The sequence below is a fragment of the Heteronotia binoei genome, chromosome 21 (genome assembly GCF_032191835.1).
Source record: "Heteronotia binoei isolate CCM8104 ecotype False Entrance Well chromosome 21, APGP_CSIRO_Hbin_v1, whole genome shotgun sequence".
Taxonomy (NCBI): domain Eukaryota; kingdom Metazoa; phylum Chordata; class Lepidosauria; order Squamata; family Gekkonidae; genus Heteronotia; species Heteronotia binoei.
The window spans coordinates 48064932-48078511 of record NC_083243.1 but is presented as its reverse complement, the minus strand read 5'-3'; the positions used below and the strand labels follow the sequence as shown (position 1 = coordinate 48078511).

The 13580-nt window shown below is 42.3% G+C and overlaps 1 protein-coding gene across 29 annotated transcripts in view; it reads left to right on the top strand.

Annotated features, from left to right (window-relative positions):
• Positions 1-13580, top strand: part of NRXN3 (neurexin 3) — a 1739678-nt gene that overhangs the window by 1665439 nt on the left and 60659 nt on the right. For 15 of the 29 annotated variants that reach the window (XM_060262987.1, XM_060262988.1, XM_060262989.1 and 12 more), the window contains one exon: positions 13392-13467. In XM_060262987.1, coding sequence (XP_060118970.1) covers positions 13392-13467 — 76 coding nt within the window. Of the gene's footprint in view, positions 1-13391; positions 13477-13580 lie in introns of all 29 variants that reach the window. The other 14 variants (XM_060262986.1, XM_060262972.1, XM_060262985.1 and 11 more) reach the window with 1 other exon arrangement.

The window sequence follows — 13580 nt, the reverse complement described above, 5'->3', positions numbered from 1 at the left end:
AATAAACCTATATTATTAGATAATAAATACATTAAATAAGTAAACGTGGCTTTTATCAAGCTGCCTTCTACCACATCGGACCATCTAATTCAGCACAGTCTACCCTGAATGCCAGAAGCAATCTTGGTCACAGGCAGACAGTTCTAGGGTTGCTAATTCTGGGTTCAAAAATACCTCGAGATTTGAGGGTACAGCCAGGGAGAGTGGAGTTTAGGGAGGGGAAGGGCCTTCAGAGGGTATAATGCCACACAGTCCATTTTCTCCAGAAGTGGAATAAATGTTCTGAATAATTAAGTGATTTATGTAGTCTGGAGGTCATTTGTAATTCCAGGAAATCACCACCACCACCACCCCACACACACACAGCTGGAGGTTGGCAAACCTAATAAGGTCTTTCCTACTGCCCTTTAACTGGAGATGCAAGGAATTGAACCTATGACCTTCTCTGTGGCTAGGATTTCCAGGTCACCTGCAATAGTGGAAGACCTCCTGATAGCAGCCCCTGACTCCCACCATCACGGGTGGAAAAAATGTGCCAACATTGCTGTTGGATACCAAAACCATAGCGTCCAGAGAATCCTAGAGTGTCGCAGTGATGTAATGACATCACTCCAGGGTTCATCCCACAAGTGACATCACACTATTTCTACAAGAGTACCTCCACCCCACCCCAGTTTTCCACTGGGAACTAGCCAGTGGCTGGCAACCCTAGCCATGGCTCACTCTCTGATGACTAATAGGATTTAAACATAGCCAGGACTACTGAGTGGACTTAGTGTGTGGTCTGCACACTTAACCACTACACCAAACCTGTAAAGATTTGGGCTTTATGGCTGTAGTCCAATACTCTTTACTAGGTTTGGGCTCCCTCCCCTTTCTGAAAAACAGGTGAGCACCAGTTGACATTTGAGAGAGCACACATTACTGTCTGCCTTCCCTGGAGACCTTTCAAACACCATTGCTAACAGGAGGCATATTATGTTAACCTATAATCAAAGCTCCATAGAAAGAGGCGGAATGGTAGTGGGAAGATAGAATCTTCATTTATTTAAAAATAGAGAACCAAGATGTGTTAAATGAAAACATGGGGGGGAAGATCCTGCAGCTCAGCTTGTATATGTGACTACCTGTGTCTTTTTAATGCATGGTAATCTAAATTTATAGATTTTATTTCATTTCAATTCAGCCATTAGAAGAAGCAGTGCGTCACCACACTCCCAAGCCTTAAAGATTGTCATTAAAGCCACCACGCTGTACTTAGTTATTTATTTCTCACTCCAGCGATTGAATCAATAAGAGAACAAAATCAAACACAGCTCCCTCCTCTTGAAGAGAGAAAAGACCAGCTAAATAAAGATGTCCAAGAGGCTGGGGCAAAACATGCCAGCAAAATGACATATTGATTTCCAGCAAAGAAGCAGATTGTAAATGAAAAAATATTCTTCTGACAGTTATTAAGTGCAGCGCTGACACAACAAGCAGAGAGGCTGTTTTCTTGGACTGGAGGCAGCTGAAGTCAGAAAGGGCAGCTGATGCTTCAGAAGCAAGATGAGCCTTTGGCTGTTGGAAATCGGTGCGGCCTTGTGCTAAGCAAATAAGACACAAGAACATGAACTTTTATGTTTGCTTTTTTCTTACTGGAAGATTTAAGGGATCCCAGGATAAATAGCAACCTTAGGGTAACAGGATGAGAAATTTGGAATGGCCTTCCAAGCTCAGAACACAAGCTTGATCCCATTTTGTTTGGCAGCAGCCTTCTGTTGTTGTGTTAAGTGTCACCAGGTCACTTCTGACTTATGCCAACTCTATGAATTAATGACCTCCAAGACATCCTATCATTAATAACCTTGATCAGGTCTTGCAAACTGAGGGCTTTGGCTTCCTTGATTGAATCCATCCATCTCATGTTGAGTCTTCCTGCTGCCTTCAGCTTCTCTTAGCATTATTGTCTTGTCCAGTAACTCTTGTCTTCTCATAATGTGACCAAAGTACAGTAGTCTCAGTTTGGCCATTTTAGGTTCTAGGGAGAGTTCAGGCTTGATTCGATCTACAACCCATCTGAAAATCTCCTGGAATGACAACTGATCTTCAGTCTACAGGGATTATTTCCCCTGGAGATAATTGCTGTTTTGGAAAGGTAGACTCTATGGCAGTATACACCACTGTAGTCCCTTCCTTCCCTATCCCCCCCCCCCCACACACACTCCTCCTCATGCACCCACTGATGTGACCTTGGGTCAGTCTCAGCTCTCTCAGAGCTGTTCCTCTCAAGAGCAGTTTCTGTTAGAGCTCTCTCAGCTCCAATTACTTCACAGGGTGTCTGTTGTGGAGAGGGGAAGGGAAAGGAGATGGTAAGCCACTCTGAGACTCTTTTGGGTAGTGAAGGGTGGGATATAAATTCTCCTACTCCTCTTCTTCTTCTTTGTCTTCTTCTATGTTTCAAATCTGCAGGAATTGCTGCTCATGTGATGATAGCCTGGCTGGAGGGTAGAGTGGGTGACCTTTCAACCAAGCTATTAGTCTACCTGGAGTTGTGAGGAAGAGGGGGAAAGAAATTACTGGGGACTCTTTTGGGTAGTGAAGGGTGGAATATAAATTCTCCTACTCCTCTTCTTCTTCTTTGTCTTCTTCTATGTTTCAAATCTGCAGGAATCGCTGCTCATGTGATGATAGCCTGGCTGGAGGGTAGAGTGGGTGACCTTTCAACCAAGCTATTAGTCTACCTGGAGTTGTGAGGAAGAGGGGGAAAGAAATTACTGGGGTATACACAGATTAAGCCAATGAACTATAGTGGCTGGAGTATCAGACTAAAATCTTGAAGACTCAGGTTCAAATCCCAATTCTGTCACAACAGCTTGCTGGGTGACCTTGAGTCAATAACACACTTTCAGGGTAACTTATGTGGCAGGGTTGTTGTAAGGATAAAATAGAGGAGAGGTAGTGTTGTCAAGTCCAGAATGGGAAATTCCTGGAGATTTGGAGGTAGAATCTGGGAGGGAGCTTAAAATGTGATATAACAGAAGTCACTGCCATTTATTAAGGTTAATGTGCCCCGCTCCTTAAGTGAGCCTTGGGGAGAGGGTTGTAAGGAGGCTGCCATAGCAAAAGGCTTCCCACTGATCCCCTCTGATATCTAAAAATTCACCTTAAAATATTATTAACCCACCAGCATCTTCTGTACTGTTGATCACTTCTAGTTACAACCAGGAAGCGACAATCAGTAGCTCTAGGAATTGCTGAAACTCTATGATAAAGCCATAGTATTTCCAGCAACTCATAGGATTATCCATTGTCACTTCTAGGTTGTACCCAGAATTGACATAGTGATGTTGGCAACATTGTAAAATCATAGTTTCTGGAGATTCATAGAGCTACCCATTGTCGCTTTGAGGAAGTAGTGATGTCAATGACCACTAATGGCAGCCCCCATATCCTTGCTCCCAGCTTTCCACTGATTGCCTGACTTGGCCTGGCAACCCTGGATTGGGGATGAACCTTGAGGTGTGGAAGTTAATCATAGTAAGGCCTGTAAAACCCAGAAGAGACATCTCACTACAAATAGTATCCATAAAGTTCTAACAGAAATCGCACCAGTAGTAGCAAAAGGAAATGCATAAGTATCTGGTGCAGCTTGTTCCCTAGCATCTTGGGGGTGCATGGTTTTTCTCTAAAGCTCATTGGGAGACTGGAATTTCTGAAGAAAGTGAGTGAGGGCATATACAGGTGTGTGTTTTGGACATGCTAATACCAGAGCAAGTATGTGTAATCAATAAATAAGCAATCTAGATTCCCAGAGATGTATGCTTTATTTATTTATTTAGCCACTAAATAATATGTAATTTCTCCTGGCCAAGAAATAAATTGAAAGGATTTAGAGGGATTTGCTTATCAGCGGAACACCACGTAGCATTACATTCCTTCTGCTTTTGGGAAGGTACATTGAAATTTGGTTTAAGCCGCTGTGGTTCAATACTCCTCTTTCCTCTGTCAGGGTGCCTTGAACAACAGACAGATTAATCCTCCCCTTCTTTTTCTTCCCTTTTCTCAGCCCCTTGCTTGTTTATATTCCCTTGGCCTTCTTGCTAACAGCTGAGAATAAAAAAGAAAAAGCTCAGCCATGACAGAAAGGCCAACTTCTCTCCTTCTTTCTATTGTCTTACCAGTGCTTAGGGATCAGATCAAAATTCTCTGATGCTTGACAACAGAATATGATTCCAAAGAGGCCGCTTTTGATGGCAATAATGAACTACCAGTTCTGCTGGAGCAACAATTGTACTTCACAGTCTAATTTCAGCCTGCAAAGCCCCCACCCTCTTTCTGTCTCTTTTTAAAACAACACTTGATGCTAGACATGATACACAGCTGAAGTGCAGAAATGGAGGCTGTTTTTCTGCGCCGTTTTTAACTTGCCTGGCTAGTTATTTAATCTCTCATCTGCTGTGGTAATGGTTGAGTGGCTGATTTTGTTACAGTGGGTAGTCCCATTGTGAGCCCTACTTAATGATATAATTTGGCAGAAAGTATGGTTTCCATTTGGATGTCCCACAGGGATCGCATAGGCTGGAAATGGAAGGGGTGGGAGTTTTTCAAAGGTGGGAGTTTGGACTCCTTTGTTGTTGTTAACTCAGTTTGATGAAAAGAATAAAGGGAATGCTGGTTAATAACCGCTCCCAGTTAATCAGAATCCAGGGCTTATAACAAAGAATATGTTCCTATGATGAGACCTCTTGCAGTGGTAGTTATTTAAACAGAAAAGTGAATACCTAGAAGCCTATCCTCCATATTTTTATTGGCTGCTTTTATTGACTGGAGAAGCAAGGAAAGGATTCCACCACCCACCCCCAAACAGACCAGCTGAATCAGGTCAAGTCCCATCTAAGCCAGCATCCTGATTCCAATAGTGGTCAGCTAGATTCCTCTGCAAATGTATCAGCAAAGCAGCAAACCAAAACTTTTCCTTCTTTCTTTCTACCCTTTACTTTAGCTATATTTGTTTACATTTATAGTCTACCTTTCTCCACGATGTTTTCATCATTCTCCTGTGCTCTGTTTTATCCTCACAACCCTGTGAGATAGGTTAAGCTGAGAGAGAGTGACTGGCCTAAAGTCATCCAGTGATAGTGTTGTTGTGCCAGCTAGGAGCAGCTAATGTCTATCCCCCAGTGGATCTTGCCTGTCAGCACTCCAGCAGGTGGCAGGAAAAAGAAAAAAAATCACAGTGATTTTGTGATGTCATTTCTGGGGAAACTTAGAAGTGATGGTATGCCTATTAGGAATTGCCTGAAATTCTATGGTAAAATCATCAAGATTCCTACAGAGGCATGACATCACTTCCAGGAGAAACTAGAAGTGATGTCACACTGTCACTGACAGCTGCAGCCTGTCCTCTGATGCTCCAGTGCTTGCAAGGCTGGGCCTTTGAATCTAACTTAGTGAATTACCACAGCAGAGGTGGGATTTGAACCTGGGTCTTTCAGATCACTATCTGAAAGTCTAAGCACTATACCACAATGGCTTTCATGTGGTGGTTGCTGTTGAATGGTAGCAAGCAGCCAGTCTGGAGTGAGTTATGCAGGTTGGCTAGTAGCAAGTTATCCAATGGTTGCTGCTAGGTGTGGCCCTGATTAATCCTTTCTTAAAGGCTAGAACAGCCCTGGAAAGGGATACTGTTGTACGCTATCTGTCATCCCTATGGAAAACTCTAGTATTCCTAGAGTTGGGAAGGCTCAAGGAAGGCAACATGCAATGTGTGTGTGTGTGTGTGTGTGTGTGAAAGAGAGAGAGAGAGAGAGAGAGAGAGAGAGAATGTTTTTTTTATTTAATTTTGAGCATTTTTGGTTTTAATTCTCTTTTGAGAGTTCAGCCTGGTCATGTTGGCAAGGCAAGCCAAATTGTGTCTGAACTCTTGTGAAGGGAAGAAATCTTTTGAGGGTTCAAGAAATCTCATATGGCATTCATGACTTGCTGTACTATTCTTAAAGATAGGAGGCTCCAGGAAAAAGATTATCTCCTCTAAGGTTTGGTGCTTCAGTACTAAGGAGATGAAATGACATCTTGAGCCACCATTGATTAAAGAGTAGTCTGGTTATGCCTTCTTCATGGTTACTTCCACATCAGCAAATGAAAAAAATAAATATGAGATTTGTGTCCATGATCTCCCAAGCTTGGACTATTACCAGGAAGGCATGGCAAGCTACCAAACGTAAGCAGTAAGCACCTGATCTGTAGCTACATCCAGACTGAACTGAGGAAAAATCTGAAGTATGCTGCCTTTCAGCTATCTCACTTGCAATAGGAAGAGTGAACCAGATCCACAACTGAATGTGCAAGATGTTTAAAGAAAGTGTTTTAAATTTTTCATGGGAAGGATATTGGGGCATCTGAAAATTCAGATAACACAGTATAAACCTCTCCTATTTGAGGAAATATTTGGACCCTGACAACCCTGGACCAACTTTTAAATCTTGTGTAGAGTGTGGATCCTTAGTAGGAGCTGAACTGGAACCTGCTCCTTTCATCCCAAAGCTCTGTGAAGATCCAATTTAGATGGTAAGATGGAGCAGGAATAAAGGGTATGCAGCGGTTGAGAGAAAAACAAACCTTCAAGACAGAGATGAAAGAATATAATCCACTTTTTAAAAAGGAGGCAGCCATCAAGAACATACTGTGGCACAGTTTATCTGCTGGACTTGGGGAAAATATTTATAGGCCTTTCTCTTTTTGTTCACACTAAAATTGAGAACTCCATCATTCACTGGGCGTGTTATTTATAATTTCATAAAACTGTTCTGTGGCAGGGTTTATTTTATCTGGTGCTTAATGCCCATCAAATAACAGCACACCAAGTGAATAAAGGTGGTCGGGAAAGGACTGTGCTTGAGGAAGATTGCAGAGACAGCCATTTTCTGTGGAACAGTGGGTCAAAGGTTGTCGATTTGGAGCATAAATTCCACCTTTGAGCTGTCAGTAAGGGGAAGAGGGTATGTAATTGTCCTGACCGCATCCTGGCATGCTATTCAGAAACTTCCCTCAATGGCCATGATGTATAGTAATGAATACAAACTCAGGATTGGCTCCAAAGCAAGACTGATGGAACCCTTGAAGTGAATAATTAGAAGGTGGTGATTGCAGAAACAACAATTCATTAGAGGCAGCTCTGTGAAACTGAGGGAATTTGAAGGTAAATATGTCCATAAATCCTCAAGGTTAGATGCAGACTTCTGAGCCTTCGACTGCCCCCGTTTGATACCAAGGCAGTTTCAATAAACATAGCAGAGAAGCTAAGGGAGAATAATAATAATAACCTAAATGCAATAAAAGTTCTTTCAGAGAACAATAAAAAGTCCTCCGTCCAGAGAGATATTTTATTGAAAGTTATTATAATACCTGCCTTTAGTTTTATGGACATTAATATTGGGCTGAGTAATTTCAATGCCAAGGCTTTTTCTACAAAAGATTAAATACATATTTTAAAGTAGGATAATGTGAAATATTTTGTTAAGATTTTATATTTTATGTAGTTAATATGCAGGCTTGGTAAATATTCTGTTTCTGCCTTTCCCCCCTTTCGTATTGAAGCATTAGCCATCCATTTTGACTACTTTATGACAAAGTTGCTAACATAATACCCATGAGACTTGCCCCTCTCTACTGATCATTTTGGACTCAGAGTAAAGGGAGGCATGGATTGTGGATTCCCCACACCAACTGCAGGGAGAGAAATATGAAGGTTTGTGACCCTTATTTATTGCAGACCCAAGAAACTAATGTTATTCCACCTCCATTCCACCAAGATCAGGAGTGGTCTGAGAAAAGATTGTCTTGAAAACTTCTGTGTTGAAGGTCTTAAGTTCAATCCATTCATACAGCTCAGTTGGCAGAGCTGGGAGGAGCTTCTGCCTGAGATTTGGAGGGCCACTTCATTCACTGAATGTCCAGTTTCTTCCAGCACCTAACATGAAAATAAAAAAATGAATGTTTTGCTATTGATTCTTTTTTTCCTGGAGTCCTGGGTTCAGTTCTCTGACATGATCCATGTTCTGCCCTTTGGTCTACACAAGTATCAGAATGCTTAAAAAAAAAACCTTGATGCCTCTAAGATAGGTGGAGAAATAGAATATCAGGGAGAAGGAAATTGTCTGAAACTAACTGCTCCTTGTGTGCTAATTAACAGAACATATAAATTGTCTTATGGGATTCACTACCACAAGTTGTACTGATGACCACTGGCTTGGGTGGCTTTAAAAAGTGGCTACACAAATTCATGGAGGATAGATGGCTAAACAGAATTTCCATGTTCAAAGGCAAAATATCTCTGAATACTGCTGCTGAGGCCAATGTGAAGTTCTTAGAGGCATTACAGGATACTAGCCTAGGTGTACTTTTGAGACTTTTCATACACACATACACACTATGGTGTGTGTAAAAAAGCCCAGGGTCATGCTGGCCCCATCCCTGAGACATCTGCAATGAGTGCCTCCATGTGTGCACTTAAGGGATTTAAAAGCTGTTAAGTTTGATACACAGGCTGTTTTCATTTAATTAACAGTAATCTTGCCCCATCTACAGACATACAGCTATTTAATGTCCGAATGTGGCTCATATCTGTTCTTGGTTTTTTAGGAGTACACTAAAAATGTGACCTTCCCTTCTGTAGTCAGAAATCATTGGATCACAACTCCACTACCTCATTCTGCTGCATGTATAGATTAGGCTGCTAAAACAATAGAGATCTAAATAGGGTTGTCCATTCCCTCCTAGCAACTGGCAGGGGATTGAGGGGGGATTACCAGGAGCAGGAGGGAGGCCCAACTGACATTGCAGTGACATGTCTGTCATTCCTGATGTGCCCTGAAAGTGATGTCATTGCACAGTGATGTCGGGGTCAAGATCGGATATTTGGGCAAAAAGTCTATGGTAAATTTGGCTTCTACCATAGAGTTTTTGCCCAGGTACCAGAGTCTCGCCTCTGACATTGTCGACATGATGATATCATGTCCAAGTCATATCAGAAGTGACATTGATGTGTCACTGCAGCTTCAACTGGGTTTCCTCTTTTTCTGGGCAAGCCCCCTCCCCGCCCCCACTGGCCAGATCAATGGTGGCGTGGTGGGACCTGGTGGCAGGGGGACCCCTGCCTCCACCAGGGGGTCTGATAGCCCTAGATCCAAAGCAGATGTTTTGAATGGTTTGTGTACACTGGCTGTATTGAAATTGGCTTTTCCCTTTCATTTTATTTCAAGCAGTCAATTATGTAACACCTCCAGATTAATTGGTTTAATATACATTTTAAAAAAAAGTAAGATCAAAGAAAATCTGCTTCTGGTGTCGATTTAACTGTGGCCATGGCTGCAATGCTGTTTGTCATCTCTTTCTTGAACACTTTGGTTGCTGTCTGATTCTTATGTGGTGAGTTAAGAGCTTGCAGTGAGTCACAGGATCCTTACCTTTGAGACATGGGAGGGTATTGAGAGGATGGATTGTTACTAAATGGATTAAAACTGAGATGACCACTCTCAGTTCTTGTGAATCAAGTCACTAAAAACCTTGAGGTACTTAACTGCTGCTATTTCACACTTTATATGGTAGCGCTCATGAATAAGATTTCATTGAAACGGGCTGGCCTCCCTCAGGGCATGCGTGTATTATTTTTTGGGCAAGCAGTGCACACCAATTTCTGTAGCAAGCGCACATAGAAACAGTGTTTGGGATCTTAATAGTGAAGTCCACTCTTGGGGACTCTCATAGTAATAGGATTTCATCTGTTGATAATCTTCTTTACCAAAGCTGCACATATTTTTGGAATGGTTGCAGTAATGTATAGATTGAAATATTTTCTCATACTTACTCTGGTTATGTATCAGTGTAGAAATTGATCATTTAATCTATCCCATTTTTATTGCACTCTTCCTCCAATGAGTTTGATGTGGTGTACAGGATTCTTACCACCCCGTTTTTTGTCTTCAACAATCATGTTAGGTAACTTAGGCTGAGAAGCCGAACGTTACCCACTCAGGTTCATGACTGAGTGGGAATTTGAACCTAGATCCTAGTCCAGCACTCTAACCACTGCACCACACTGAAACTTTTGTTATCACCTGTATGGTACTTGGGGTTTTTTGTTTGTTTTTGTTTTTGGCCACTGTGTGACACAGAGTGTTGGACTGGATGGGCCACTGGCCTGTGATCCAACATGACTTCTTATGTTCTTATGTACTTAGGATTTATTAATCAGTTGGATGGGATATTGTGTGTGTGTTGAATAGAATAAAATACAATATAAAAATTCCTTTCTTGAAATATATGCAGGGGTCAAAGGAGGATTTGTCCTTAAAGTACTGTGCAGTCAAGTTCCCATACTGCCTCTGTCTCCATTCATAGGTTCAGTCTGTTCCATTTGGATCCACTGGGGTGGGCCATGTGCTGTGGGTTGGTAGACACCCTTAGGACACATTCTACAGCCCTGCCCTTCAAGATCATCCTGAGGGTAGATGCTGTTCTGGGAGTGGGTCATAAAGCTAGGTAGGAGGGAATGTAAATAAAGGACCAAGGCTTGTGCTTTCAGTATGGCAAGTGTATAGGCCATCTCTTGCCCTAGTCACTCTCCTTCTTTGGATAAATCTCCTGATGCTGCAGGATAGAATTGTGCTATGTTACCAAGAATATGGACATTCTCATACGCATGTGAGTATCAAGGGCAACCATAAGTCCTGTTGCTCAAGAATCTAGCCTTGCTGGAGGCAGGAATTTAAAGCATAGATGAAGAGAATCCATGCAATTTGATCCTGGCTCTTAATTTTTCTTGTTGCTGTGTTCAAGGTACGAAGGCAGAGGATAGAGAAGTAGTATAGCTTTGGATTCGAAGTCTGAGGATAAGTGGAAAGCAGCTTCTGATCATTGTTGGCCATGTCTGCCACAACAAGTTTTGTTCTCTAGCTAGGGTTGCCAATCCCCAGTTGAAGGCTCTTCCTTTGCTTTAGGGTTATGAGAAAGCAGGGGAGTGAGGGAAATGTCCTCTGGGCACTGCATTATACCTTATGGAGACTGGTTCCAATAGGGTATAATGCAGAATCAATCCGTGGGTATCTGGGGCTCTTGGGTGGCTGTTTTTTTATGTACAGGCACCAAGTTTTGGCATAGCTGCTGGTGCCTCTCCTCAACGCTGCCCCCCCCAGTTTCAAAAAGATTGGACCAGAGGGTCCAATTCTATGAGTCCCAAAATAATGTGCCCCCATGCCCCCATTATTCCCAATGAAGGGAAAGCATTTAAAAGCCACACAGTTCCTTTAAATGTGATGGCCAGAACTCTGTCAGAGTTCAGTTGTGCTTCTCACAACCCTGCTCCTGGCTCACCCCCAAAGTCTCCCAGTTCCACCCCCAAAGTTCCCAGATATTTCCTGAGTTGGACCTGGCAACCCTAGATCTAGCAAATATTCTTACACAGATACAGATCCTCATGTAATCTGTGCTCCCCCATCCCCACCAGTACCATGCAAGACAAGCACAGAGAAGAGAAAATAACTCAGTATCAGACGTCTATTGCCAGCAGCAGGGTAATTTTGTTCTCTGTGCTGAAGCACTATAGCCCATGTCCGGAGGCTTCCATAGAATCTCCCTAATGGTGTCTCCATTAGTAATTCAGCTAATTGCAGCAATTACATGAAGGAGTTGCTGCTGAGGAGAGACGCCATTACACTTCTCCTTAACACAATGCAGTACATGCTGCTTGTTAATTAGAACAGTGGACAAAAAAAAAAAAAGATTGGAGAAAAGAATCACCAGCTGGAAAGTGGAAGGAACATGTGCTGCAATTCACTGGGGCTGCAAATGATGGTTTTGCCTTTTCACTGCCAGACCTTCCACCCCACCTGCTGTGCTCTGGCCGTTCCATTAACATCTCACTGGGTTTCATCTCTGTGCATTTAGCCGGGCTGTGACTATAAATTTAGTTGCGCCATGTGCTTTAGCTTTATGTAGATGTACCTAGAAGAAAATATACTGCTCAGTTCTTTTTTCTTGTTGTATATCCAGAGTACACTTGCAAGCTTAACCATATAGTCCATATTTGTATTGAACAAGAACGATTACTGTGCAAAAGATGTGTTCTACCTGATTGGAAATCATATCCTCAGCAGCACTCTGCTGTTGGAAAGTGCTGTCAATTTGTAGATGGCATTTGGTTGACCCTGTAAAGTTTTCAAGGAGAGAGATGGACAGTTGAAGTTTGCCACTGCCTGCCTCTACACAGCAATTCTGGATTTCTGTGGTGGTCTCCCATCCAAATGTGGTCTGAACTCGCTGCTCATGACCTGAGTTTGATTCTGGCAGAAGCTAGATTCAGATAGCCGGCCCAAGGTTGACTCAGCCTTCTATCCTTCCGAGGTCAGTAAAATGAGTACCCAGCTTGCTGGGGGGAAAGTGTAAAAGACTGGGGAAGGCAATGGCAAACCACCCCATAAAAAGTCTGCCATGAAAACGTTGTGAAAGCAACATCACCCCAGAGTCGGAAACGACTGATGCTTGCACAGGGAACCTTTCCTTTCCTTTTCCTCCCATCCAAATACTAATTAGGGCCAACCTTGATTAGCTTCTGAGATCCAACAAGATCATGCTAGCCTGGGCCATCCTGGTCAGACCCTGTAGCGTTCTACCAGAATATAAATAGTATCTGTATTATCTGTATTTTCCATAGGATACATATTATATACTGCAACTGATCTAGCCTTTAGGATTCAGGTAGGGTTTTCTGGGATAATGTTATGTGTCGAGTTGCCAGCTTGGGGTTAGGAAATACCTGGAGATTTTGGAGGTAGAGCCTGAAGACGGCGGGTTTTGGAAGGGAAGGGACTTCAGTGGATATAATGCCATAGAGTCCACCTTCCAAAGTGGCCATTTTCTCCACATAAACTGATATATTTCATCTGGAGATCAGTTGTCATCCCAAGAGGTCTCCAGGTGCCACCTAGAGGTTAGCCATCCTAGTTATGTGAAATACTTTGAACATTGAACAATGCTTTGAAAAAACAAAGCATTATCATGACCACAGAAAACATTGGGTAGCATTCTAATAACTTCATGCTATATGAAATGTCAAAAGTGAGACAGCATAGCATACCCAATAAATAACTTAGTGAAGCATTCATTGTGAGGTAAGAAATACATGGGAGATTACATATCATGCCATCCTAAGCAGAGTTACACCCTTCTATACCTACTGACTTCAATGGATTTAGGAGCATAACTCTGCTTGGATATAGTATTCATATTGCTGCTGATGGTTCTACTATCTTCCCAATTGCAGTGCTTATTCGATTATGCTCCTATCAGTAACGTGTGTATGTGTGTGTAGACATTTTTTTATAGGCCAAACTTTTTTTTTGTTCTCCCATCAGACAACAGATGACCTCGTTTCATCAGCGGAATGTTCCAATGATGACGAAGACCTCATTGAATGTGAGCAGAGTGTAGGTAAGCCAGGTCAGTCTTGTATTTTGCTTGCTTTCTTTTTTAATTTGCAATAAACAACGCCTACATATATATGTGTGTGACTGTATACATATGTAGGTACGCTTACATATGTA